At 40.5% G+C, this 27,976-nt stretch overlaps 1 protein-coding gene across 1 annotated transcript; it reads right to left on the minus strand.

Moving 5' to 3' along the window:
* Window positions 1–5,695: 5,695 nt before the first annotated feature.
* On the minus strand, window positions 5,696–27,825 carry LOC126374824 (alpha-mannosidase 2). The gene is made up of 21 exons (XM_050021547.1): window positions 27,609–27,825; window positions 26,756–26,913; window positions 26,146–26,454; window positions 25,156–25,303; window positions 21,442–21,616; window positions 19,602–19,903; window positions 19,092–19,177; window positions 17,808–17,908; window positions 17,362–17,539; window positions 16,954–17,138; window positions 16,668–16,841; window positions 15,855–16,119; window positions 11,380–11,552; window positions 10,797–11,015; window positions 10,052–10,229; window positions 9,275–9,433; window positions 8,420–8,572; window positions 8,117–8,239; window positions 7,662–7,856; window positions 7,135–7,248; window positions 5,696–6,171 (listed from the first exon to the last, which is right to left on the minus strand). Exons 2-21 carry the CDS (start codon window positions 26,885–26,887, stop codon window positions 6,016–6,018), a joined length of 3,525 nt encoding a protein of 1,174 aa, XP_049877504.1. The 5' UTR covers window positions 26,888–26,913; window positions 27,609–27,825; the 3' UTR covers window positions 5,696–6,015.
* Window positions 27,826–27,976: the final 151 nt, after the last annotated feature.

Consider the following 27,976-nt stretch of genomic DNA (forward strand, 5'->3'; position numbering starts at 1 on the left):
TAATAATATTTTAATTAATGAGGGACTTTCCAGGCTGTTCTTAAAACAATATAGATGGCGCTGTACAGATTTATCTTCGTACTTTCTAATTTAATAAATAACAGACAAGTGCATCTTTGTTTTTGGGTATAAATGATGACCCTTTTTATTACACCCACGCTCAATTAGATCTTACACTAGTGTAGTAAAAATGAGCGCTGAGCGTCGAGCGTTTAGCGCTGAGTCGACGCTTTGGAGCGTTTTAGACTCGAGCGTAAACCGCTTGAGTGTTTAAGGCTTGCGAGGGTTGAAGGCTCAGACTTCTACGCTCGAGTCACGCGCTCAAGCGTCTGAGATTTGTATTAATATTTTAATATTTCATTAATTTAATTCATTCTTCATAAAAAAAAATATATCTAAAACCATTTTATTTCGCGTATAATATAATACCTTTTTTTAACAATTCCTCTTATTAATTACTATTCAATCTAGACGCTCACGCTCAAGCTTGAGCCGAGCGCTGAGTCCGGCGCTCGGAATAGACTTTTTCACTTAAACGCTCAAGCCACTGCTCAAGCGTCAAGCGCTTCAGTCGAGTCCCGACTTGAGCATTAGCAATCTGCTCGAGCGTCGACTCCAGCGTTTAAGCGCTGACTCGAGCGGTTTTACAACACTATCTTACACCCACTATTATTCTGATCAAAATAAAGAGAAGCAATATAATTCTATACATAATGTGATTTACATATCAAGCAATATTTATTTTTATATATGCTTTTGCCATTACATTGTATTTTGAAATGATGTAGTTAGAAATGAGAAAATAGGTAATTATCACGTTAAAGCTGTACAACGCCATCTATATTGTTTTTGGTGAACGTAGCCTGGAAAGTCCCTTCAAAAGCAATTTCGAATGAATCGATGCCATAGTCCGTACAGGAATAAGTTTTAGTCGTGTGGTGGTTAATTTATCTACTTATAATCGATTAGTGGCCCCGATTCCTGCAGACACCGCCTAATTTTATTTTAAGTTATATCCGTCATTTTCATATCCGTCGAAAAGGGAAGGGACGGGTGATTCACAGCTCTTAATTTTAGGAAGAATGAGTAAATGAATGAATAACCCGGGCGAATCAAAAGGTACGTCGCTGGTATGCAAACCGTTTGACGTGATGTCTACTTAACTGTGTCGGGTTATTGACTGATGTAAAATTTTTAGACGGTTGGTTTAGATTTGTGCTTAAAATTGACGTGTGTTCCATAAATTTTATGCTTGTCGATTACCCGTCCCTTTCCTTTTCGGCGGATAAGAAAATGACAGATATAACTTAAAATAAAATTAGATGGTATTTACAGGAATTAGCACCAATATCAACATTTTTCGTGAATATTTTTGGTTTAGACTTGATATGCTATCCTCACGATACTATCCGATGTTAGCGTTGTAGCCACCACATTTGCTTATGCGTTATAAAGTTAGTATTTGTTGATATAGTAATAACATGGATGCGTGAAAATAGTGAGGACTGCATTTTGTATTGAAACATTAGATTAGAGGGATTAGGCGTAGTTTTTATAAAGGAATAATCGATTGTGATAATTATTGTAGATTTATAGTGTTTAGTTGGTTATTTACATACAGTATGGAAAAATAGACCAGTATTGTACCTGTTTTTGTATTTTATTACTTCGCTTCTGCATTGTATAACATAGAGCAACACGGGCCTCCGCGGACCGGAGGCGTTAGTTTTCAATACAACATTTCATGCCACTTTTGACGGTGCGGGAAGGTGTGAAACGTCACATTGTGGTTGTACCAATTGTGGATAAAAGAACTATCGATAGATTCGAAAATTCTTTGCTCTAAGTTGTGTAATTATGTTCTTTTTTTAATTATCATTATTATGCCTCTATTACTTTTTGCAGTAGCGTGCTTCCAGTTTTGTGCGCGACGCGATAAATCAGCCTAATATAATAATAAAAAATCGCCTATATATGTCTTACGGCAGTGGAACAGGGTAGTGGAGTATGCTCCATACCCCCTCCGGTCTATTAGGGAGAGGCCTGTGCCCAGCAGTGAGACATATATAGCCTGTTTATGTTATACGTCGCGCTGCTGAGCACAGGCCTCCCCAACTGCAACTTTAAAAACTATGTGATATAAAACCAATTCCATTGACTCAATTATATCGTCGTGCACGATATGCGGCCATTTTAAATCAACCGTTCAGTTCATCAACAACCAGTATTAATACCGCAATTTGCTCCTCTTATAATACAAATTTTGACGTATTTTAAGTTACCTCTTTTTGTATAAGGTTATTATTTATTTATTAGTAATCTACGGGATAAAATTGTACACATATATATGCATATACACTGACATATATATATATATATATATATATGCATATATATGAGATGTATTCGTTGCACTTTTATGAAATCTCACAACGCAATAAAAAGTCTTCGTTTAAGTTGAATTTTAAAAATGTTACCGTTAATTTTTTGTTTATTGTAAAGTTATTATTGTATTGTTACGAATTCTAATTTATTACTAAAGTATTCCATTTTAATAAACATACAAACAAATGTTTTGGTTTTAATTATAAAGTTAAACCTGACTCCTATATCTTGGTTATACATTGTCATCCCGGGCACTTGCAACAGTGTCGAAATATCGGGAGTCTCATATCCCTGCTTTAAACGCGGTAAGAACCCGTTAATATGTGTTTTAATTACATCTATATTCCGTTATTATATCTTGATTATTAAGATTGAAATACACATGTTGGTGCAGGATGTTCACACTTAATTTTAAATTAGTTTGACAGTTTTAAGTAGCTCTATCTCTGTCTTGCACCCTTCGTAAGTGAAGGACGGTACTATATTTAGTAATGTACATAATGATGTAATCTCATTAGCCCTATATTATTAGTTATTACACATGAATCAGCTAAACGTTTATCTCACAGTATTATGCTTCTTCTTCTTTTCTCGTGTGGATTGTGAGGTGGATTATCAACCTCAGCAACCCTGGTGTCAGGGTTACTATTGAGCCGCCAAAGGCCCCTGACATGGCTCACGTAACGATTACGTACTTACATAAGTAGTAACCAGGACCAACGGCTTAACGTGCCTACCGAAGCACGGATCATCTTACTTTCGGACAATCAGGTGATCAGCCTGTCCTAACCAAACTAGGGATCACAAAGTAATTTTATTATGCTAAAAAAGTTACTAAAAAAAACACAAATATTAAAACATGAAATTTTATTATCTAATTATTTACAGTCTTCATAATTTATCTACAATGAGTATGAGAGGAGCAACAGTGGACATTAGGTATAGGTATAAAGGAATACTTTACAATGGTACGAGTTGCGTTTACAGTCTCAACCCTACATACACGTTTAGATATTGAATAACAAATAGCTTATTTTTATTTAATTTTAAGTGAGTATGCACATCCGGGAAATAATATCAAAAATTACATACACCCAACGATACAAAAGGTGTTATATGTATAGCTCTCGAATTATGTACGAGAGAAGATATTTATAATAGAAATTCTATTTGTTTTAAAACAGTCTACCTAACTGTAAATCTCACCATTTCACACATCTCAATAAACACTACGTTCTTCATACAATTTCTACGTTTCCCCTCATAGATATTCGATCTTCAAAACGTTTATAAACATATTTTCTACAGAGATCGATTCTGTCATTCGCTCTTAATTCTATTTTCCTTTTCCTTCATTATAATCAGTCGTTCCACAACCCAAGTGCCAATCTTTAAAGAGAATTGCGTCTAAAGAACGCGTCAACGTTTTAATCTGATGTTTCTCTATTACTTTTCGTAATTTGAAATATAGTATCCACTGAAACTAATAAAAAGGAAATTTGTGATAAATAACATCTCGCCAGCGATCTAAATATATAAAACAATATTAATATCATGATTTTTATTTATCCTAATAAAAAAAACAACTAAAAGATGAAACATGATTCAAGCGCAAAAGCTAGTAAAAAAAAAGAAATGTACAAAAATGTATTTAGAAAATAGCATACAATTATTTGTGACATTATTCGCTAACAAAGCTACCAAGTCTTGAAATAAATGTCCGTAACATTTATAATAGGTATAATATAACAGCTGGTAAAAAATATCATTAATTAGGTAATTAATTATTCAGACCAATGGTCTCAAGTGGATCATACGAGATTCTAAAAAAATCTAAGCATATTTGAAACAGCATTGCTCTGATGTTAACTTTTCTCACCTAATTCTTTATGGGAAAAGTTCTTAAAATAACGTTACAGATGGTTCATACTCGTACATTTATAAAGTTATAAACATGAAAGGTGTTATAACGACGGAATTCCTTCCGTGTGATGTAAATACGGATGGATCGGCGGACGGACGGTCTCGTAATTTTTCTCATCCCAAATCATTCTCGCCATTTGATATCGCTGTATCATCGAAACTTAATATCTTTGTTAACTGTGAAATAACAAGTAGAACAGTCTAATAAAATTAGCGATAATGGCCCTGATTCCGCAGACACTTCCTAATTTTATTTTATACCTATCATTTTCTTATGCGCCGCAAAGAAAAAGGACGGATGCTTGACAGATGTTAATTATAAAATTAATCAGCGTTTGAATAAATAACCCGGGCGAATCATAAAAGCCGTGTGCTGTCAACTTAATAGTTGGAAACTAGCAACTAGTCAAATCAGTTACTTTTTGAAATTACTATGGAATTTGTATGAAAAAACAACCCGAGACGTCATAGGAAAACGTGACGAACTGTCGCACATATTATTAAATTTTTCTTTATTAAAATTCATAAATAAGTTAAATAGATCTATGCTCATTTAGTAAATCAGAATTTCATAAATTATCTTTGACCTAGAAAACTACCCAATGCTGTTGGGTTATTGGCAAATGTAAAATTATAGAAAGCTGTTTAGGATTTCTACCTAAAATTGACTTATTTTCCATAAATTGTATGCCTCTCGATTACCAGTCCGTTTCTTTTACGGCGGATAAGAAAATGTCAGGTATAAATTAAAATTACATGGTGTCTATAGAATTTCACCATTAAGTGCGTAAAGTAAGCTAACAAAGTGTGGCAATACAGGGTATAGTCGGAAAGATCAAGTGTCAATTCTTTGGCAGTATGTGTCTATACTACTCAAGGTAAATGCGCGCGGAATATATATTAATTTACTATCACATCTACGTTTCCGTTACAAAGATATAGTTTCCATTATGCAACAAAGGTTACATAAAAAGCGTAATTTACAAAGTCATATATTTATGCCGTTGTATGGTGGAAACGCTCTCGTGCTAAGTCGGCCTGACAGTTTCCACCAATAAACAATACAAAAATATCACTGTGCGTACGATTACTAAATTATTTTCGTTACATTTACAAAGTCTATCCCCACAACACTTTCACAGCGCCTTAATATATTTGTAGTATTTATACATGGTATTAAGATGTCATTTGGAGTTACAAAAGTGTGCAACGATTTCAAATACCCGATAACATGAGAAGTACTGAAGTACCCAATGTAAAATGTAACAAAATTTCAAGACATTCTGATCGCGCTAATCGTTGGATACAATCTGCAATCACAACTATAGGTATACGAATTTTTAATTCGAATATTAGTGCTGCCTTCAGTTGTCAGGTTTTCCCTGACAACTGAAGACAGCACTAATATTCGAATTAACAACAATCCTCAATAATTTACCGTTTGACGGTAAATTATTTACAACTGGCGAAAACCTGACAACTGAAGGCAGCACTAATATTCGAATTAAAAATTCGTTGATAAATAAAGCAGATTTCTTGCTTCTACAAAATGATATTTAACAATTACAGTCTTGCATGTCAGTTAAAAATCTATTCAAAAATCACGTCAACCTCCGCTAGTAACAAAAGTCCTATAAAAACCACCCGTTTCACTGATTCCTAGCTCCTTCGGAGCGTCACTCGTTTTATCATGGTGTGTGGTTGCCCTCAGGGTTGTCGCGTCTGATTGACGAAGACGGAGCGCACCTCCATGGGGCATAGGGTCAGCACCCCGCTCGCGAGCTTGTCTCGAGACTGCGCGAACGTTAGAGAACTCTCGTACACCTGCCCCGGCTGGATGTCGATGAAGTCTGATAGTTGCACCTGGCGGAAATTATATTTGGAATCAGATGATAAGATGCAAAAAAGTGAGGACCTGTTGGAATTTATAAGAATAAATTCCGCAGAATCGACGCAGGTTGTTTAAAAAAAATAAGTCTGAACCTTTATTATAGAATACGGAATAATACTTTATATGGCAACTCTCCTCTCCCCACCAACGATTGAGCTAGGTTTGCTTCAACCCCACGGTCTTACTTTAGTCTTCTGTTCTGCGCGTGTACGATAACGTCAATGTATAGTGTCTGTATAAAACGAGGCTTTTTGTATGAAGTGTGGTGTGCTGAACTCATCACCAGTTTACACAACACTTGACCCACGGCCCCACACTGCATGAGACCTCACGCGAGCCGGCCCTGTGCGGAGTACGTCCCTGCCTTCGTTCCTGCGGCGCGCGGGAGTAGCATTCGACCACCGGCGTCCGCGCCAGTCGCCCGATACGCTCTGCGCTGAACGCACGTCGCTTTGCCTCGCACCTCTCGCGGCTAACTTACGTCTCGCATTCTAACCCCCGCTATTGCATGTTGTTTTGTATAACGTTATCCAACTCGCGTCGATTGAAGATTCGTCATTGCTATTTCTGTACCTTCTGATTGTTGTGGTGAACTTGGAAGATTATAGCTATTGTGCTGCATAAAAGGTGTATGATTGAAGAGCTCCTAGAAACCCGTACACGATCTTAGCACTACACCCATACACACTACAGAAGTATCCGGGGTGTGCCTTTACTAAAGACATCAGAAATAATTTTGCTTTTGTACAATAAATAATTGTGAATTGTATTGTAAATACGACGAATCGGATGTGGGTTGTCGACGTCGAAAGTATGTCACCGGTGCCCCTGAGCAGCGCAACTTTAGTTAGAGAAAAGTGGCTTCCTAGCACCTAGTACACGTCAGCTAAATAAAACAGGATAATTATTATCAACAAACTCAGAGAATTCCTCACCTGCCCATCTCCAATGGGATAAAACTTGCTGATGCTTTTGTTTCCGAAGCAGGTGTCCAGGTACGTCCGGTGGAACGTCAAGCCTATACCCTTCATTTTCTTGCCATCCTTAGTCTGCAAATGGTAACAAAATTAACAATTATAATTCAACATAATTACGCTGATTAGTTTTTGACATTATTATATATCATGTTAAGTCATAAGAGGCTTTTATGAGTTTTGAATACGTTGTAGTGCATAGTCACGCGCACTGTAGCGCATGGTCACGTGGGTTGTAGTGTACCGTCACGCGCGCTGTAATTCATCGTTACGAGTAGCTGTAGCAACAATCATCATCATCATCATCAGCCGTACGACGCCCACTGCTGGGACGAAGGTCCATATGTTTTCGTTACGATGTCACTAACACCTCTATACTTTATTTGAAATATATCTTTCTTCAGACACCTTTTCATGCCTCAACAGCTAGACACAATAACGACAACTAATTGGTGGCTTCTAAAAGGGTTGATAAAGTGTGAGCGCACCTGTGAGAGCGCATGCGAGTGGAAGGCAGCGAGCACGAGGTCGGCGGCGGCGGGCCGCGGGCGGCTGTAGGCGGCGCGCGGCGCGTCGTGGCGCGCGCTGTAGTGCATGGTGACCAGCGGCTGCAGCGCCAGCTGCTGCGCCACGTGCGCGCCCAGGGACAGCTGCCCGCTGGGGTGCTCTGCTGGCGGACGCTTCTGGAACGGTAAAATGTCACTACAAACCCGCTACTTATATAACTTTTTCATCTACCTATAGGTTATCTGGAAGAAATTGCTGTATTAGCGATAAGGCCGCCTATTGTGGCTTGAAAATACATTCAAAAGCAAAAAAATGCTAAAACTAAAATACCTATGTTTGCACTATTATGTGTGTCTGTGTTGTTTCTAGACTAGCATTAACCAATGTTTCTCAAACTTTACAAACGCCCAGTGACCAATGGCAAGTCAGGACTTACCGTGCAAGGTTCATTGGCCCGTTCAACGATGATCTTGAACGTGTGCCGCGTGCGCACGTTGTCCAGCACGCCCTGGTTGAGGCCGCGGTTGTCGTCGCGGCTCAGGCGGCGGTCTTGCATTATCTGTGGGTTGAGACAAACATAGTGAACATATATACATATGAACTCAGAATCATGGTGTGAATCATCCCTCAAAGTTTTCGTTACGATGTCACTAACACTCTGTATATATTTATTTATTGTTCACATGCAAAACATAACGGGTGTGAGTTTATATAAGTATGAATATTATGTAATGTTTACTTCGATCTGTCCAGGCTGCAGGGCGGCCATGCCGAGCGGCGTGGAGGTGAGCACGGTGAGGCGCGTCACCTCGTCCTCGATATATGTCGCGGCCGGCAGCGGGTAGAAGTTGGCTTGCAGCGGCAGCTTCTCGAAGTAGCGACGTTTGATCATCTACAACAATACGATTACAGTATTATACATTTGAAAGTATACAGGGCGTTAGTAACACCGTTCCGTGCTTCGGAAGCCACGTTAAGCCGTTAGTCCCGGTTACTACTTACTGATGTAAATACGTAGTCGTTATATGAGTCATGTCAGGGGCCTTTGGCGGCTCAGTAGTAACCCTGACACCAGGGTTGATGAGGTTGGTAATTCACCTCACAACCCACACGATAGAAGAAGAAGTAACACCGTAACGACTGCTGACCATAATTTTGAGTTAATATCAATTGGATTTTTTTTTGTGTTTTTAAATTATTTTCTTTTGCGACGGAAAATTCCACTTGATAACTACTCAGAATAATGGTCTGAATCATCCCTCAATGTTTTCGTAACGATGTCACTAACACCTCTATACTTTATTTGAAATATATCTTTCTTCAGACACCTTTTCATGCCTCAACAGCTAGACACAGAAGCATGTGACGTACTCAAATCTAAAAAGACGTAGATAAAAATCGGATCATCTTACTTATAGACAATCAGGTGATCAGTCTGTAATGCCCTAACCAAACTAGGAATCACAAAGTGATTTGTCCCCACCGAGATTCGAACCCGGGACCTCCGGACTGTGTGCACAACGCTCATCCACTGAACCACTGAGTCTGTTCGCGGAGATAAACAGACTTAATACTATAAATATTAATATCCCACCTGCATGCCATTGAGGTCTGTGTAGAAGACATCTTCATTATGTACGCGAGAAGACAGCCGCATTGCCAGCTCTATATCGTCCACTGCTGGGTCTACCAGCACCGTGGAGCTTACTTCCACCTCGGTCTGTGGCAGCGACGGGTTGTTGTACACTGTTATCTGTCGAGGGAAAGGGGGCTTTTAGTCACATACATAAACATAAGCTCACGACTATATCCCGATTGGGGTAGTCAGAAGTACATCCAGAACTAAGTACCCACGCCTCTCCGAGCTTTCTGTTAGACCTAACGTGGAAGGTGGTGAGCCGTATCGCTGTGTTAGTGAAAACTGTACTTAAATTAATAACTCATTCGTGCAAGTCCGAGGTTCGAACCGGCGCTTGCCGTTTGAGAAGCTAGCGGTGACACACAGGACCACAGTGACACCTGGAGCTTTAAGGTGCTGTATTATCAAGAGAAAACATCGAAAAATTCTGTTCACCGGCTATTACAAAATCATCATCTCCCTAGAGCTATCCCGTTTTTCACAGGGTCTGTTTCCCTAACCCGAAGATTTGAAAGGTCCGATTTTTACAGAAGCGACTTCCTGTCTGAACTTCCAACCCACATACTTCCGAAACGCATGTCTCGAGAATGTGGGTTTTCGCACTGCTAAACACCTGATAAACATTTGATATTCAAACATAAAAGGGGCTTTTAATTGGTGACGAAGGATACTGGATATCGGATATCAAATTCCGTGATAACCCCCTTTATCGGAGAACGCGTGACAACTAACCGCCAATAGCACTTCAGCAGCGCGCGGGCCAAGCAGCGAAGTATACGCCGTGGCCTTGTGAGGGCCCTCAGTGATAACAATCTCAGGGTACGCGTCCGGACTCAGGGGGCTCGCCGGCCCCTCCGGGATAAACAGGTACGCGCCGCTGTTGTTGTCCGGAGTGTTCTGGGATTTGTATCTGCAATTCCAAATAGACAAAGGTTAGTATGTCGGACAGCAATTAACGATATTTGCACCATCGATGAGCATGATGAGAAACTGGTCTCAGCAGATGGTGGAGGCAAACTGCTCCACAATCTGCTGAGACCATTACATCAGGAGACGACCAGCTGCCTGCATGTTTAGCGCCATGAATGTGGCCGAGTACGGAGTTGAGTTTCTTTAAAAATCAAGCAATCAGAGGCTACGCATTAGCAGCATATCGCTACCCACTAAGGTCGGTTCACTCTTTCAAATATAATCCAGACGACGCCCTAAGTTGAAGTTCGCGCCCAACTGAGCACCCTCAGGCCTGTTCTCTTAACTTTACCAGGTGACAGCCCTCAGCTGTGCTCATTCACCCGGCCAAGTAATTAATGCCAAAATAAGAGAAAGCGGAGAGTTGCCGTTCTATACGTAGTATTATTCCTTATTCTATGCTCGTGTGTTAGTTTGTCTCATTTTTATTATAAAAATATAACTTACAGCCCCTACAGCAGCAACCTTTGCCCAGCAGTGGGATCTCGTAGGCAATATTAGAACTTACAGCACAAACTCCATGTTAAGCGGCGTGGTTTCCCTGCCGGGGTTGTGCACGGCCTTGAGCAGCCCCCGCGGGTCCAGCAGCAGCCGCGGCCCCTGCCCGGCCTGCAGCGCCACGTCGGCCGCGAGCCGCGCCGCCGCCTGCTCCACCGCGAACATCTTCGGCAGCTCCACCGCCCAGTAGTCCGCGTTGTAGATGCGGACGCGCGCGTATGACGTGTACCTGGTTGTAGGGAAAACATATACTGATATTTAAAGTCGTAAGACCAAATGTCCTTTTAAAATTATTTCTAAGATTTTTTTTAAGAACCTCTAGGGCTCTGTGGCGACGATTTTCCTGCAGCTACTTTTTTGTTTGGCTACAGCGATCGACAATCCGGTATACAGGTTGTGGAGAAGCTGCAGTAGTTTTAAGCGGATGAGACGTTCATGTGCAACATTTGAGAATTCCTTTTCATCAATATTTAGGTCGTGCAAAGAATGTTCCGATCCAACTCAGGTGTCCACCTACTTTACATCCTTGCGCTGTTTTATATCCATTGAAAACGAGTGAAGGGTCGGATCAATTAGTGTTTATAATATCTTACTTGTTGATAGCGGTGCTGTCTCGGAGCGCGACGGAGTACGTGACGAGGCCGAGCGCGGGCACGGTGACCGGGAACGACAGCTGGTACTTGCCCGCGGAGATGGCCAGCCGGTGCTCGCCTGTCACCACCGGCGAGATCTGAGCCATTATCGGCGAGCCTTCACCATCGAACACCTACAAATACCACATATTATATATAAACAACACGGCCTCCGTTGGGTGTTGTCCAGCGGTAGAGCGTATGACTCACAATCCGGAACACCTGGGCTCAGTTTCCCGTGGAGACTGTCTGGTCTAACAAAAAATCACTTTGCGAGACTGTCAGGGGCGTGTCAGGAAGGATCCAGAGCTGACTGGAAGTTATGACATTTTTTTTGAAGATATGATCACAATCTCACCTGCATTTGTTGACAATGCGCACTTACTTTTAGGTATAAGCGCAAATGTCAAATAGCAAACGATATTGCTGTTTCAGATTGTATCAATGAGGCCGTTTCGCCTTCCTGATGGTTACAGTTGTGTTTATATAAGTATAGATATATATATATATATATATATATATATATATATATATATATATATATATATATATATATATATATATATATATTATATATATATATATACATACATATATATATACATATATATATATATATTTTATATATATATATATATGTCGTAGCAGTGGGTCGGTGTCGGTCGTAACATCATCATCATAATGGAGGGTGGGCGTTAGAAGAGTGGGCGTTAGAAGACAATAATGGCCGTCATCAGTATCACAATCATTTTATTTACTTCCACATAGTTTTTGTATCACGATTAAATAAAGTCACAGCATAAGGTACACACTCACGGCAACGTCACGGTATTCGTAACGGTTACACAGTCTCTCGTTATCTAGCGCGCATAAGGACGTTAGCGCGAAGGGGCCCTCCACCACCCATGGTTCCAACATTCGGACCGAATCATCGGGACATGTGAACGTACTTGCTAGGTGCTCTTTTCCGATCACACTTTCTTGACGTCCCTACAAGTTATAGGTGAGCGACTATAGCACTCCACGTTCCGATCGTAATTATTCGACACGTCCGCTCAAGACGATGGTTCGCGGTAGACTGCCCGACTAGAACGGCAGTGCACGTCCGCTCGACACGACGACTCTGTAGTGACTCCCTCGACTTCACCCCGCTCTGCTCGTACGCCACCTGACGTCAGAGCGTTGCAACTTCATGATGGAAGTGTTGCAACTTCATTGTATTTTCCGATTTGATCAATTTCTCTTCTTAATTCATAACTAACTCCGACACGGCCATCCTGCGTGACACACGTCCTCGTGTGTTAATCTGAAACAATGTACCACAGCACAGTATCCAAGTTCGCTCGGTCATTCCTGACCTAACATGAGACTCTATAAAGGACTCTGCCCGAGCTCTACTTGTGACTCTACACGAGCTCTACTTGTGACTCTACACGAGCTCTACTTGTGACTCTACACGAGCTCTACTTGTGACTCTACACGAGCTCTACTTGTGACTCTACACGAGCTCTACTTGTGACTCTTACACGAGCTCTACTCGTGTCTCTACATGAGCTCTACTTGTGTCTCTACATCAGCTCTACTTGTGACTCTACATGAGCTCACATTACATCATGATAAATCATCAACTAACAATACACGGACCATTGACCAGTATTCACACACTATAAACAACCAAACTTGAAAATCCAATTACTATTTACACTAAAATCAGCTGAGTAACGATATCTCACAACCAGGCGTCACTACCACCTAAATCGAGCGGTAGCAACTCATGCCACTTACACTAAGTGACGATATCTCAACACAGTCGTTGCTGCCACCTAAATCGAGCGACAGCAACTCATGCCACTTACACCAAGTGACGATATCCCAACACAGTCGTCACTGCCACCTAAATCGAGCGACAGCAACTCATGCCACTTACACCAAGTGACGATATCTCAACACAGCCAGCACACGAACTTTACATTTTAGTTGGTAGAATAGTGGTCAATGCGTTACACAATTTCTTTTATATCACTAATTTCTAATTTGTGCAGTTCGACTAATTCTACCGGAGGTCAACTTGACTTAGATTCAGGTACAATGTCATGACCAAATACAAAGTCAACATGACATCCAGGCCTCGACCGCATACCTGTAGTTTCTAAGACGAGCAGCACAAAAGTGGCTGCAGCCCCGAACACTACAAGTGCGCAGCTTCCTATCAGAGTTGCTCCGAAACAGGTCAATCATAGCTTTCATTGCTCAATTAAATCAACCAACATTACACATCTACTGCAAAGCACAACAGACTGTAATATTCCTCCCCAAACTGCGGTTACGCTACAAAACAGTCATAAGTCACAACATCCCCTCCCGGGATGGCCACCATGGTCCACGACCACAAAACGACAGAGCACCCTGCTCTCACACACACAAGTCATAAAGTCACAATGTAGCGACCAACACCTCGAGGAAATATTACCGCACTTAAACAATTACCAATTCGGTATGATCATCATAGAATGTTTTGTTCCAATTTTCTCACTAATGATTTACTGTTTCGGGCATTTTCTAAGCCTATTTCATTTAAGTAATCATAATCCAAATCATTTTACTTCGCAATGTTTACTTCACTTCATTACGATTTCCAATTTAACTAAATTTAACAAAAGACAACTTTCTTTTCAATTTTCTAAGTCCTAATTTTGTATGGGACCCTTTTTGCGACACCCCGACCACTATATTCGTTTGTATCCTATTAAAACTTCCCATATTTCAAATCAGGTAAAACAGATACGACTCACCAGGACTTATAAGAATTTCCAATAAAAGATCAACCACTGGTCTTGTGACATGGTTTAGGTCTTCAACAGCACCAGCTCAGCAAGTCCGGCTGGTATACAACGTGCTGCCATGATGTCGTCACTTTGCACGGCTACAGCTCAGCCCGCACCACTTACATCGCCGCTAGCAATCCACCAGTTGCCGAACCACGTGGCAAGTTATGACATGAAACAAAAGAATTCACTGTATTATCGTATTCACATGACTTTCTTTCAATCAGTTTAAAAAGATTACAATAAAGAATGTTGAATATTGAAACATTTGATGAATGACGGTAGATTACAAAACACGTTATTTAACAAGACATCATATCATGACTAACCTCCACCCGCTTGGAGTGAGAAAATACAACTTTAACCACGCAGGTTAAGCGTGTCTACACCAATTCGAAATATTTTTAAACCAAAATACAAAGATTTGACAATGATGAAAACAGATTGGAAAACGCGGTATGATTGACACGGATTGACACAATATGTCTCGTCAATTTTGTTTTTTAAAAAATCAATTTCCTCATTATTAGAAACGAACATTCACATAGCAATGAAATCAATAACAATAAGGTTCCAGTATGAAAACGACTCACCGTAATAACAGTTTCCAAGTTGAGGTACCATAATTTCCAAACACGACTGCATACATTACGGAAATATTGTGATGTTCACCCCATCATATCTTACGGCATGTAGTGATGTCGATCATTAACAAGGTCCAGGTCACTTCAAATTCAGGTCCATCTCCAAATTCAGGCATGGCTGTAGACTACATCTTCATCACGTGGTCACACGAATGTGATAATCATCATAATCTTCTTCTGATTGTGATAATCGAAACTTGCATTGTCTTGTTGTGAACGTCACATCACGTTGTCTTCATCCAAGTTCACTAATCCCACTTCTGATGTCGTAGCAGTGGGTCGGTGTCGGTCGTAACATCATCATCATAATGGAGGGTGGGCGTTAGAAGAGTGGGCGTTAGAAGACAATAATGGCCGTCATCAGTATCACAATCATTTTATTTACTTCCACATAGTTTTTGTATCACGATTAAATAAAGTCACAGCATAAGGTACACACTCACGGCAACGTCACGGTATTCGTAACGGTTACACAGTCTCTCGTTATCTAGCGCGCATAAGGACGTTAGCGCGAAGGGGCCCTCCACCACCCATGGTTCCAACATTCGGACCGAATCATCGGGACATGTGAACGTACTTGCTAGGTGCTCTTTTCCGATCACACTTTCTTGACGTCCCTACAAGTTATAGGTGAGCGACTATAGCACTCCACGTTCCGATCGTAATTATTCGACACGTCCGCTCAAGACGATGGTTCGCGGTAGACTGCCCGACTAGAACGGCAGTGCACGTCCGCTCGACACGACGACTCTGTAGTGACTCCCTCGACTTCACCCCGCTCTGCTCGTACGCCACCTGACGTCAGAGCGTTGCAACTTCATGATGGAAGTGTTGCAACTTCATTGTATTTTCCGATTTGATCAATTTCTCTTCTTAATTCATAACTAACTCCGACATATATATATAATATCTATACTAACCTAACCTAAACAAACCTATAACCAAAACTATATATATCTAAACTAACCTCAACATGCGGCGTAGAGACAATTACAGTCAGTATCTCAGTCCGTTTGAACGCCAGCGCGTTATATAAGACCAGCCGACGAGCAGGGGACATCACGTCCAAAGTGATAGTGATCCTCGAAGGGATCTCATCGTGTCGCTGCCATATGTCGTCAACGTCGAAGAACACGTCTTCTTGCGTCTTGTCGATGATCGGCGGCTGTTTCAGGAGGAAGTACGCCGCTTGTTGGATCGCCGATTGGCTGTCCTTTATTGCTGCTAGCATTCTGGAAGAAAGACCGTTGTATATAATTTAAGAGCCACGCTCTAGGCGGTGTAGCATTCCTCATGCTACTTTTTAGGGAAAAATAGAGCAGTGGTTCCCCTCTTGCCTTCCGCCCAAAGCGGATCTTTGCATGGTATTAATCAATTAGTAGCAAAGCAAGTCTCTAGAGACGTCAGGACAATTTTTTGTCATCTCAATTCTCAATCGATTTGTTTTTATTGTTTTCCAAATATTTTGGAGTCCGGTTTGTAATTCTTGATGTCAACTGACTGCAGCTCTTGTTACGTATATTGGTGATCACCTGTAATTGGCTTTCTGTTTTGTGAGGTGGCTAGTACATGAATCATGTTTGGATCATAGATAATTGATATTACATGGTTTCCATGGTTTACACATATTTGTGTCCGTTAATGGCAATAGACTCGCCTTCTATTTCAAGGGACGTGAATATATCAGCTGGCGAGGAGTGGATGTATCTATACAACTCTGCCTACCGTCGTACATTCGCGGTTTCAGGCAAGTATGTTATGTTGTTATAATGAAGCTTACTTCTTAGCATAGTCCTCGCGCACCTCGTCGCGCGCGGTGCCCGTGACGCCGTCGTGGTGCTGGAACAGCGCGAGCGCTCGTCGCGCGTGCGCCACGCGGTCCCGCAGCTGAAGCGCCAACAGCGCCGGTACCGCCGCGGTGGACGCCGCCTGGCTCGTTATGATCTCCGCCGCCCTGGTACATATCGTTTTTTTAATTTCAACTAGGTTAAGGTGCGGGGGGGGCCTGGGGTATGAATATGCGCGATGGCATCGCTACAAAAATTCGCCGTAGCGAAGGCCCTTACCTGACATAAGCCAGTAGCACGCGGTCCATGTTCTTGTAGAAGGGGCGGGAGGTGTAGTATCCGCTCCAGTAGTGCTGGCCGCGGTCCGCGTATGTGAAGAAGTCTCCGGACAACACAGGGAACTCGGACGCCTTCACCTCCGCGTGGAGCGCCTTGAAATAGTCTTCTAGGGTACCGAATTGTACCTGGAATGGTTTGTCTGTTAGATTTTGTTATGTTCATGGGCTTCGGCGTGGATTGCAATACTCGCGCGCGACACGTTTTTTTCACCCATTTTCCATCCCCTTGGGAGGTGATTGCCGGGATAAAAACTGCCCTACGTTCTTTTCGAGGTCTATCTCATTACCAAATTTCATCTATACCGCATTTTTGGCATTTACAATTTTAGTAGGGATTGACGAACGATACCTCGGCGTTCAAGTCGTTGTTGTTGTTGATGTAAGACATGATCATCTCGTAGCTGCGATATTGGTTGTCCCACTCGTTGGCGCGGTCGTAGCGGAAGTCGTCTCCGAGTGGTACGAGCACCACGTTACTGCGGTACAGCTGGGCCTTCTTGCGCCACTGGTCCAGGATCAGGAACGATCTGACAACAAAATGTTCAGTAAAAAAATGTAGATAATGTTGACGGATGTTGAGAAAGCTATACTTTGATGGTTCACAAATGTAGACAGAACAAATGACAGAAGAGTGTAAGTTGTAGAGTTCCTTGCATCTTGAAATTCAGAAGCTTCTAAAGAAATGCCACCCAATGAGTATCAAAGAACTATGTCTTTTTTTACCGGAAGAACCGTTTCATTAAGATCATCAAGAGGTGACACGCAAATTCCAGATAGATACGTAAATAGTCTCACCTCTCTTCAACATTTTTCTGGATGACCTTCCTCGGGGGTATTCCCCACGGACACGTGACTCCGTTGCCTGGCAACCGTTTAAAGTCGAACTGACAGCATATCTGAAGACATACATAACATAAATAACAGGATTACGAAAGCGCAGGTTGTTGGTAGGGCTGCCAGAGGAAGACCTAGAAGGACGTACTTTGACCAAATTGAGATGTCCTTAGAAAAGGCTTAGTACGATCTACTGAAAACCGGCGTAAGTGTATGAAACAATTGATGAATGTGGAGTAAGCAAGAGAAGTGTCAAGATCGAAGCAAATAGAATTCGATAGTTCTGCTTATGCGGTGGGAAGTAGGTGTAAGTTGATGTATGCACTGCTGAGGCCTCCCCAGACATAATACGTATTCCACCACGCTGCTTCACTCTAGAACCCTCAGCGCTCCCCATTCGTCCGGCCAAGTAGTTAATTAATTTGCGGCAAATCTACAATAAGTCACGTCAAAAAAAGCTGCCTCACTACACGTTGGCAGAGGTGTTTTGGGCCCTCCGGACTCGTGGTCACACCAGTATGACAAACAGGAACTTTTTTCTTGTTTGTCACACCGCTAACAATACAACACCTTTTATCCTGACTTGTCATTACTAGTAGTGCTGTGTTTATCGGCATATAAATTAAAATTGATTTTATTTACGAAATTATACTTTATTTAACAGAAACTTATCGCTATCGACCCACTAGGGTCGATTAATTCTTTCAAATATTCTTCCTCTCAGACGACGCCTTGAGCCGAGGTTCGCGCCCAATTGGGCACCCTCAGGCCTGTTGTTTTAAATGTTGTACCGGGTTAGAGCCTTCAGCACTCCCCATTTGTCCGGCCAAGTAGTTAATGCGATAATATGATTTATTATCAAATAAAAAAAAAACTGGCAATTATGGAAAAATCCATTAGGTCGCCAGTGATAGAAGATAGGAATAAACAAAAAGAATGCGCTATTAAACATAATTAATCTCTATGCACAAATATAATGCCTCATGGCAAATATCGATATATTTTTTATCATAGGGATATTCTCCGCACTAACAATGGTGTGATAAAAGGTGTTGTATTGTTAGCGGTGTGACAAACAAGAATAAAATTCCTGTTTGTCATACTGGTGTGACAACCTGGTGCGACCACGAGTCCGGAGGGGTTTTGGGCTAGTAGCCTGGGGTAATTATTTGTTTATTTCAGACCCATACAATAGATACCTGCTTCGGTAGTATCTAAATAAAGGCCTGTTAAGGGTCTCCTTACCTTAGGGTCCGGCCCACAGGTGTGTGGCACGTCGTACGAATAGAACGGCATCATATGTGTGAACATGTCTGTTTTTCCGACACCATCTGAAACGTACAAGGAATGTGAGAATATTTTACTATATATTTAACTTACTACGTTGCTTAAAAAATGTCCCGGTTACTACTTACTGATGTAAGTGCGTAGCACGGGTGGGGGGGTGCCTTTGGCGGTTCAATTGGGTAGAGGAGATATTTAGTTTTATATGGTATAGCGGGATAGTAAATGCTTAGTGTTAGCAACATCCAACAAATCTTTTTTTTATGTTTAATATGGCAATACTTTTTCTCTTCTACAATCACCTGCTACGTAATTTGTAATTTTTGTGTGCTTCTATTGAAAATATATCGTGGTCAACTCAATCGCCGTATTCTTTAGCATCCTCTACACACCAGCTAGAGCAGAACAACATATTTATGCGACACCGTTTTAAACATGCAATTTTCTTTTCTTTTTTTTTTTCAAACTTACCCCACGCCTGCCTCCATTTGAACTCAAGCTGCCTGTTCATTGCCAGTTCCTTCTTCACTCTGTAATGTACTCGTTGTATCACAGAATTCTCAAACCCGGCCAATTTAAGGAGGTATGGTTGCGTGCTGGAGTGGCCGAAGGGGTCTATGGCCCAGGCGTTCTTGGGTACGTATTCCAAGTTGTGGAGTAGCCACTGGTGACCCGTGGTGAGCTGCTGGGCGACTGACAACCAGTGGGAGTTGGCCTCGTCATTCATCACCCACCCGCCCGTCACTATCTCTATGTTGCCGGAGTTTAGAAGCCTGGAATATAACAAATGTAGCAATTAGGGAATGCAATCCCGACTCCAAATCGCAAGTTCGAGATCCCGCGGGATTCGAAATATCAATCCCGAAATTCCCAGGATCTCGTCTAGTTCATAAAAAAAATGTAAAGTTAAGATGGCTGAAAACGATGAAAACAGATTGTTTGTTATAATGACGTTAATTAGACCCGTCTTCGTTTTTTATTTTGTTAAAGTATATTTAAAGAATATAGGATTGTTTATCCCGGAAATCACCTGTTAAGGAGATGAATAATGGGTGGAAAAGAAATACGTGTCGCGCGCGATAACTGAAGCCCGGAGGCGCAGGCAGAAAGCTAGTACCATTATAATTATATAATCTGTTTATTACCAATTTATTTTTTATTCTTTTAAACTAAAATACATGAAAATAACATGAATTCATTTTTATGAATCGTTAATTTTGACTTCCTATATTTTATTACATTCTTATTTAGTTTGTTTGTTTGTTATTTAATTAAATTTAAAAGCGCGTTGGAAGAAGAGCCGTATGGTACAAATACAGGGTGTTAGTGACATCGTAACGAATATTGAGAGGGATGATTCAGCTCATTATTCTGAGTAGATATCAAGTGGAATGTTCTATCACAAAAGTATAGAATTGAAAATAATAAAAAAACCATGAATTTTGCAACGCGCACTGACATTCCGTAAGCATGAGTATCGAGTCTGAAAATTCATGGAAATTTTAGTGTTTTTTTTAATTATTTTCAGTTCCATACTTTTGCGACGTAAAATTCCGATTGACATCGACTACGAATCATGGAATCTGAATCATACTTCAAAGTTTTCGTTACGATGCACTAACACCCTGTATAACTTTATGTTAAACTGTAGCGAGAGCAGCTGGGGTAGTGAAGTAGTTTTACGAGTGTCATAAAACGTTGCAGATAAGAATGTAACCGGGCACTTTGCTCAGTAATGAGATTGGACTCGACGTTTGGAAGCGCAAACTACTGGATACTTTGTCATCAATTTATAATAAAATCTGTTTAAATTATCGAATATGCAAAATACTTTACCACGTTTCTCTACTGGGTATTCACCTCGGTCAAAGACAAATTATAAAAGGCTAATCTATAAATACGGGGTCCACAGGTGGCGGATAGTGGAACGCCCATCAGATATATAACGAGTGCATACTTAGTGTGAATGGTGTGCTCACATGCCCGCTATGTACGAGGATCTTTTCCAATAAGATTGGCTATATAAGCCACATGCGAGCACACGAACGTCGGAGTTGAAGCAGTCGCTGTAGCCGAAATCGACTGGATCACATCATCATCACTTAATTAGTAAATAGACGGCTTAAGGTGCCCTCTGAACCACTTCTTGCTTTCGGACAATTGGGTGATCCGGCAATGTCCTAACTCCTATCTAAACTAGAGATCACAAAGTGATTTTTATGATATGTCCCCACGGGGTTCCGATCCTGGGCCCTCCAGATGGTGGACCATTGGACCACGAAGGCCGTATTTAGGACTATTAGTGACTTACTTTTTGAAAGCGGCTTTGGTCTGGTCGTTGGCGTCGAGCGCCCACCACAGCGCCAAGTAGCTGGTCTCCGCCCAGATGAACTTGCGACCAGGCACCTCCGCCAGCTTCTCCACCATGTTGTTGAAGATCGCCTTCGTCTGCGTCTTGTAGTAGTTCTCGAAGGTTTTTATCCAACCTGGAAATGCCACGAGTTGTTGATCATAAGAGTCCTTCTTCTACTCCTATCAAGTGGGTGGTGAGGTGGATTACCAACCTCACCAACACTGATGTCAGGGATTTTATTGAGCCGCCAAAGGCCCCTGACATGGCTCATGTAACGACTACTAACTTACATCAGTAAGAGTAACATCAGTAAGGCTTTTGACATATCCCCACCGGGATTTGAACCCGTGGCCTCCGTAACGTGAGCCCGACGGTCAACTACTGGACCACGGAGGCCTTATAAGAGTCCTAATAATAGCTTGAACTTGATATATATTCGTATACCATTTAAAAGCGTTTAGGTCCATAATGTCCCTTTCCCAAAATGGCCTCTGGTTTCAGAAAGTCCCTTTCCCTAAATGTCCCGTCCTCAAAATAAAGGATGAAATGTGTGGAACTAGTTTTTTATAGTATAGATATAAGTAATATTGTACCACAATTCACGATAGAAGAAGATTGTCAAAACCGACTGAAAGACTTAGGGATCACGGGCGTGAGTTCATGTTTGTATATTGGTGTCAGTCCGGAAAACCACCAACGTAATTTTAACTTAATTTGTCATGACTAAGCTCTACCTCTTTCTTGCACTTATTGTAAGTGAAACACGGCACTAGTTTGAGAGTTGTCAAACTAAAAGAAAGTTACGTTTCATTCCGAATATGTCCGCCCGAATTGGCATCGTTGTATGCAATTATTATAAAACTAGCACAACATTTTATAGCATATGTAAATCAATTCTATAGCTTGATAAATCAACGAGACAGCTTATCCAACTTTTGTTTATGAATGATTTGCATTGTTACGTAATATGAAATAACTCCTTTTGTGAAACCATTGTTTGGCAGTAGATGACCTGATTGTCAACAACAAGGTTTCATTCGTCAAGTTACAGCTGCCACATAAAACTCGTGTTCATGACTTTACTACAGCTTTGCTAGAATGGGAGTAATGAGATGCAATGTTGACAGGGAATGGGTTCATCTACTTGTCAGCCTGTGCATATGGTAGAATTCGACTAAATTGGGCAGTAGACAGCAAGTATCAAAACCTATGTTTTCATTCACATCATGTATAGGTGTAGCATCCTTCATGCTACTTTTTAGAGAAAAAATGAGCAGTGGTTTCCCTCTTGCCTTCCGGCCAACGTTTTCATTGTAGTTCTTAAATCAACATAAATTTATAGCCAAATGTAAAAACGAAGCAAGTCATCTGAAATCAAGGAGTTAGAAAGCAGTGGCATTAGGAACGCGTGATGTACGCACAGGACCGCGAAAAATGGAGCATCTCAAGACATACATGAACTTAGGCACAAACAAGCAATTTTTTTTTTTGGCAATTTATTGCTTAAACCAAATAAACATAATTACAATAAATTGGGATCTCCTAGTAGGCAAATAAATTTACCTTGTCAGGAGTATCCACCTCCTACATATATGTACATTTTAACTGGTATTTTCGGTTCCAACCGCAGCAATAAAGGAATGAAAAAAAGAAAAGAAAACAATAAGCAAATAAATTAATTACCAATTACAGTTTACTGATGAGTATATGAGTGTAAGTATGCGGGGGGGGGGGTATGTGTATATATATATATATTTATATATATATATATATATATATATATATATAACATAATATGTGTCGGTGAGTGAAAGACAGTAATCCTATAAGTATACCTATAACAACATTAAAATTCATTTATTTCGACCCTTCTGTCGCTAATAAGAAACCGACAAAATGCACTATATGCACTCTGCTTAGTTCTTTATCTAACATTGCACTTGTCGATTGGTTATAGTTACAATCTTAATTGGTTACAACTGTACACCGCAACTATTGTTCACCTGTGCGACATTATCTTCTTATACACTTGGAATTTTACGGCTTTCATAAATATTAGTTTAGATTATTACCATCTTTTTGTTTTCCCTAATGTAAAAATAACTTTCCAAATCTAAGGGAGAGAGTAATTAGCCGTAGTTACAGATGGCTAATGAGGTGCTTGGGTAGAATTTGGACCTCGATTCCTATAGAACTGCGTTCATTACTTTTTATGCGCCGAATTTCTGTTAAATGTCGCCCATTACAAAAAGTTTCTCTCCCAGAACGCTCCCAGTACCATGTGTGTGCATTAATTTTGACATAATAATGTCCAGCAATTCGCTTAAACAGAAAATTTGTAAAAAATATTATTATAAGGTACTTTTTATTGATTACCTAAGATATGAATGCATGGGATTAGCTGCCTGGGAACTGATATTAGGCAGCCAAATTACTAAATTGTATAACAGTATTTAAAAAAAAGAACGTCTCGGGCCTTGTGCCGTAGTTTTTCTTGCAGCTTCTTTTCCCCGGCTATACAGGTTGTGAGAAACAGCAGTAGTTTTAGACGGATGGGACGACCGTTATGTACAAAAATACGATTCAAAGTGTAACTATTTTACCTACTGAATAAAGATATTTTTTAAATTACATATGAATTTGCTCCGTCAATATAGTTAACTATATTGACGGAGCAAATTCATATCAATACAAAAATCAATACAAAATTTGATGAACACAATAAAGCACAGCCAATTGCTCTTTTAACGTAATTATTTATTAATACGAAACTTGATGAGGCGAGCGGGACAAACGTCAAAACAACCATCACAGCGAGTCGCTCGCGCGGGCGGGGGATCACTCTGTGGTATGCTGAACTCATCACCAGTACACACAACACTTGATCCACGGCCCCACGTTGCTTGAGACCTCACGCGAGCTGTCCCTGTGCGGAGTACGTCCCTGCCTTCGTTACTGCGGCGCGCTGGAGTTCCAACCCAATTCCAACTTCTGGTGGAACCCCAACCAGTCCAACTCCCAAAGGATTCTAGCAAAGATGCTTGGCTTTTCGACTGTTTAACCCAAGTGGTACACCAGCGTGCTTTTCAAACGAGAACCGGTACCGGACTAGCACCAATGAGTTATTAATTTTTCTATGCAATTTTCACAGTTGGCTCGACTATTCATCATCATCATCCTAGCATTATTCCGTTTTTCACAGTGTCCGTTTTTCACAGTGTCCGCTTACCTAATCTGAAGTTTCGGCAGGTCTGGTTTTCTACAGAAGCGACTGCCTATCTGACCTTCCAACCCGCGAAGGGAAAACCAGCCCAATACAAGTTAGGTCACATACCTCCGAAAATGCATTTCATGGTAATGTGGGTAACCTGATGATGTTTAGCTTCACTGCTGAGCATGTGAACAAATATGAATTCGAAAACAAATTCGACAATCATTGGTTTGGGCCTGTGCTGCATTCGAACCTGCGACCTCAAAGTGAGAGGCAAGCGTTCTACCAACTGGGCTACCACGGCTTCGGCTTGGCTCGAATATTATAGACGGCAAATGCGACTCCATCACGTCGGTCTAACAGAAAGCTCGGTGAGGAGTGAGTACTTAGATTATTTTACGATGGATGTACCTCTGACTATGCCATTATGTGTGTATGTGGTGCATGTGGTGTCTGCATACCAGGGTCGTTGTGGGAATGCGGCACGATGTACACCTGCAGCTTGTTGGCCTGGTTCCATTGTTTGTCGTTGTACTCGAGGTTCCAGCCTTGTTTCCACACCCCGCCGTCCACGTCATCAAACATTATCCGCTCGTACATTGAGAGCATCTGAAATGAAAATGTTTGTCATACATTTTCAAATACCATCTCGCAAAGACCACGCAAGCGCAGCATTCTGATACTGGATCTGTTCCCGAATTTTTTGATATCGTAATGATATGGCGTCAATAAAAAAAAATACGGCAGTGGTTTCCCTCTTGCCTTCCACCCTGCAGTACTCTGTCTGACGCGAGTGGGATGGCGCAGAGAGTAGTCTATTTAGCCGTACTAGGACTCATGTCCTTCGACTAACTCCTTGAAATGAAATGATACATATTTATTCGTTTCAGAGTGGTATATCCAGATCTAATTAAATAATGATACTCCCTATGTTTTCACTGTTATCATAACACCTTCCGGTTAGCAATACCTACAGCTGTTGAGGTAGCATGGGAACCATAACATGGTTTACCAAAACATGTATTTTTAAAGTCTTGATTCCAAAAAAAATAAAATGCCCTTTACATACACAACAATAAAATGTAATGACAATCAAGATCACTGTTTCATTAGTCATTACATTTAGCTTTTAAGTTTGGAAACCTATCCCATTATAACATAGTCTAAGTGATTGTTAGTAAACAGAAGTAGCAAGTGGCAAAAATCACCTTTTATATCCAGTACGGCAGTATCTGTGGGAGAGTTGTCTTTTTTTTATGTGACTTATTGTAGATTCGCCGCAAATGGCATAACGACTTGGCTGGAAGGCCATTCCAACCTCAATGAATAGTACCAATTATCAAAACAAAATAGTACAAAAAAGAGGAACTAGTTAAAAATGAGGATGCACTGGATGCAGCTAAATTTAAAACCAATGATTACATTAAAATATGCATTTCTGTATACAGTACCTGTACATCCGATTTGGGTACAGACTCTTTCTGTATCGGGCACGATGAAATGTTGAGCTTGATTGGTAATTCCAGCAACACATCTGGGCTCTCTGCTGACTTTTTGATTGGTGGCTCCTGTCCTACTGCTGTGTACTCCCTATGCTTCTTCTTCTTCTTTTCAACAGTGAGTCGAACTTGCGGAGGCCTATATGGAACTTTATCCACCATATGACTCACCGCTGATTTGATCTCACCAACCACAGTCTCATGTTGCATCAACTCATTCTCTATGCGTCGCAACTTTGATTCAAATTTTGACCATTTGCTCTAAAAAGTTAAAAGGAACATAAACAATTTTATGTAAATTTCTTATTCTAATTAGGTACTTTTTCATACCTTTCATGATACCTGTGACAAGAAAAGTTTACAATGCTCATAGCACTATCATTATCTTTAGAAGTTATCGACAATAGTTCAGATACACAGTATCGGAACTTTGACTGCCCTGGTGGTGTCCGAGCTTGTAGCCATATCTAATAGATGTGTATTGTTGTATGGCACACAAAATGATTTACAAAACTAACAACTTACTTTACCTAGGTAGGAAAGTTAAAAAATACCTACTTACATCATCAAAATCGGGACCAGCCGGCCTGATACTTGGCAGTTTAAAGCTTAAGTCAGTGACCACATACAGTATGAAGATGAAGGCGAGGATGCTCACAGACCAGAACACAGCAGACAGCCTTCTGATCCTCATATTGAAGGCTCTTCTTAGAGAAACACCTGAGATAGAATTTTGTGAACATTATAAACTGCTAATATAGAAGATGGTAAAATTCAAGCTTTAGTATAATTTTAGAAAAAAACTGTGCAGCTAAATAATATTTAAAGGCAATTCTATCATGTTTTAATTCATAAGAAATAGTTTGTTTAAATTTTTAAACTACAATCAGTCCACAAGATTATAAGCTCTGTTTCTTAAATAAAAATGATGTGCCAGGACTAGTCAGGAGCAGTATCACAGCCTCCTATATTATACAATATGGTTTCTCTTTAATCTTTTCACCACATTCATAAGAAATAATAGAAAGAATATTTCGTCGCGTCGCGCCGCGCAATGCGGTATAAACCTAATGCACAGTTGTTAGGTATAAACTTTACGAAATTGCTTTTTCTCTGAGCAAAAAAGGTGGTAATTTGGGTACCACAAAATAAAATTTAAAAATTTGTCTTTTGCTTATAGGGTTTAAAACAGGTAAACAGTATATTTATTTTATCTAATTTTATATAAAACAAATAGATAATAGTACAGAAAGGCAATATATAAACTTTTTGAATTATCCAATAGGTACCTCCAAAAAAAGAACAAAAATACTTCAACAATTTCAACATTTGCGAAAACGGTAAATCCATGTTGCACATTAATTGAAACTACAGTGAACTGAGGTGATAAGCGCAAGTAATAAAACAAAATTTACCTCTTTCTTGCCGATATGAGTTTTTATGCGGCTACACTCCACACATTTTGTGCACATAAACCAAGCTATAAGTGGCGTTGAACTTCAACTAACACTATTAAATACAAATTGAATTATAAATACAATCATTATTTAATAAAATAAACGATTATTATTATACAAGTAGATAATTATAGCGAAAAGCCAATTCGGCAAATATTGAAGTTTGCCTTTTGTTTTGACGATTTTGACAATCTAATTAATTTGACGTGTCTTCTATGACTCGCTTAGATAATGACACTTGGTGCTTATTCCAGAAGACACCTAATTTTATTTTATCATACCTGTCATTTTCTTATGCATCGAAAACGAAAGAGACGGATGATTGA

This window comes from Pectinophora gossypiella, chromosome 18, assembly GCF_024362695.1.
Source record: "Pectinophora gossypiella chromosome 18, ilPecGoss1.1, whole genome shotgun sequence".
In the NCBI taxonomy this organism is placed as follows: domain Eukaryota; kingdom Metazoa; phylum Arthropoda; class Insecta; order Lepidoptera; family Gelechiidae; genus Pectinophora; species Pectinophora gossypiella.

Coding starts and splice junctions, on each gene's coding strand:
- LOC126374824 (XM_050021547.1), bottom strand. CDS start 26,887: ATGAGGATCAGAAGGCTGTCTGCTGTGTTCTGGTCTGTGAGCATCCTC. Junction 11,553..15,854: donor TCTCTACGCCGCATGTTGAG/GTTAGTTTAGAT, acceptor TGGTATTTGTAG/GTGTTCGATGGTGAAGGCTC. Junction 8,573..9,274: donor CAGACCTCAATGGCATGCAG/GTGGGATATTAA, acceptor GTATTGTTGTAG/ATGATCAAACGTCGCTACTT.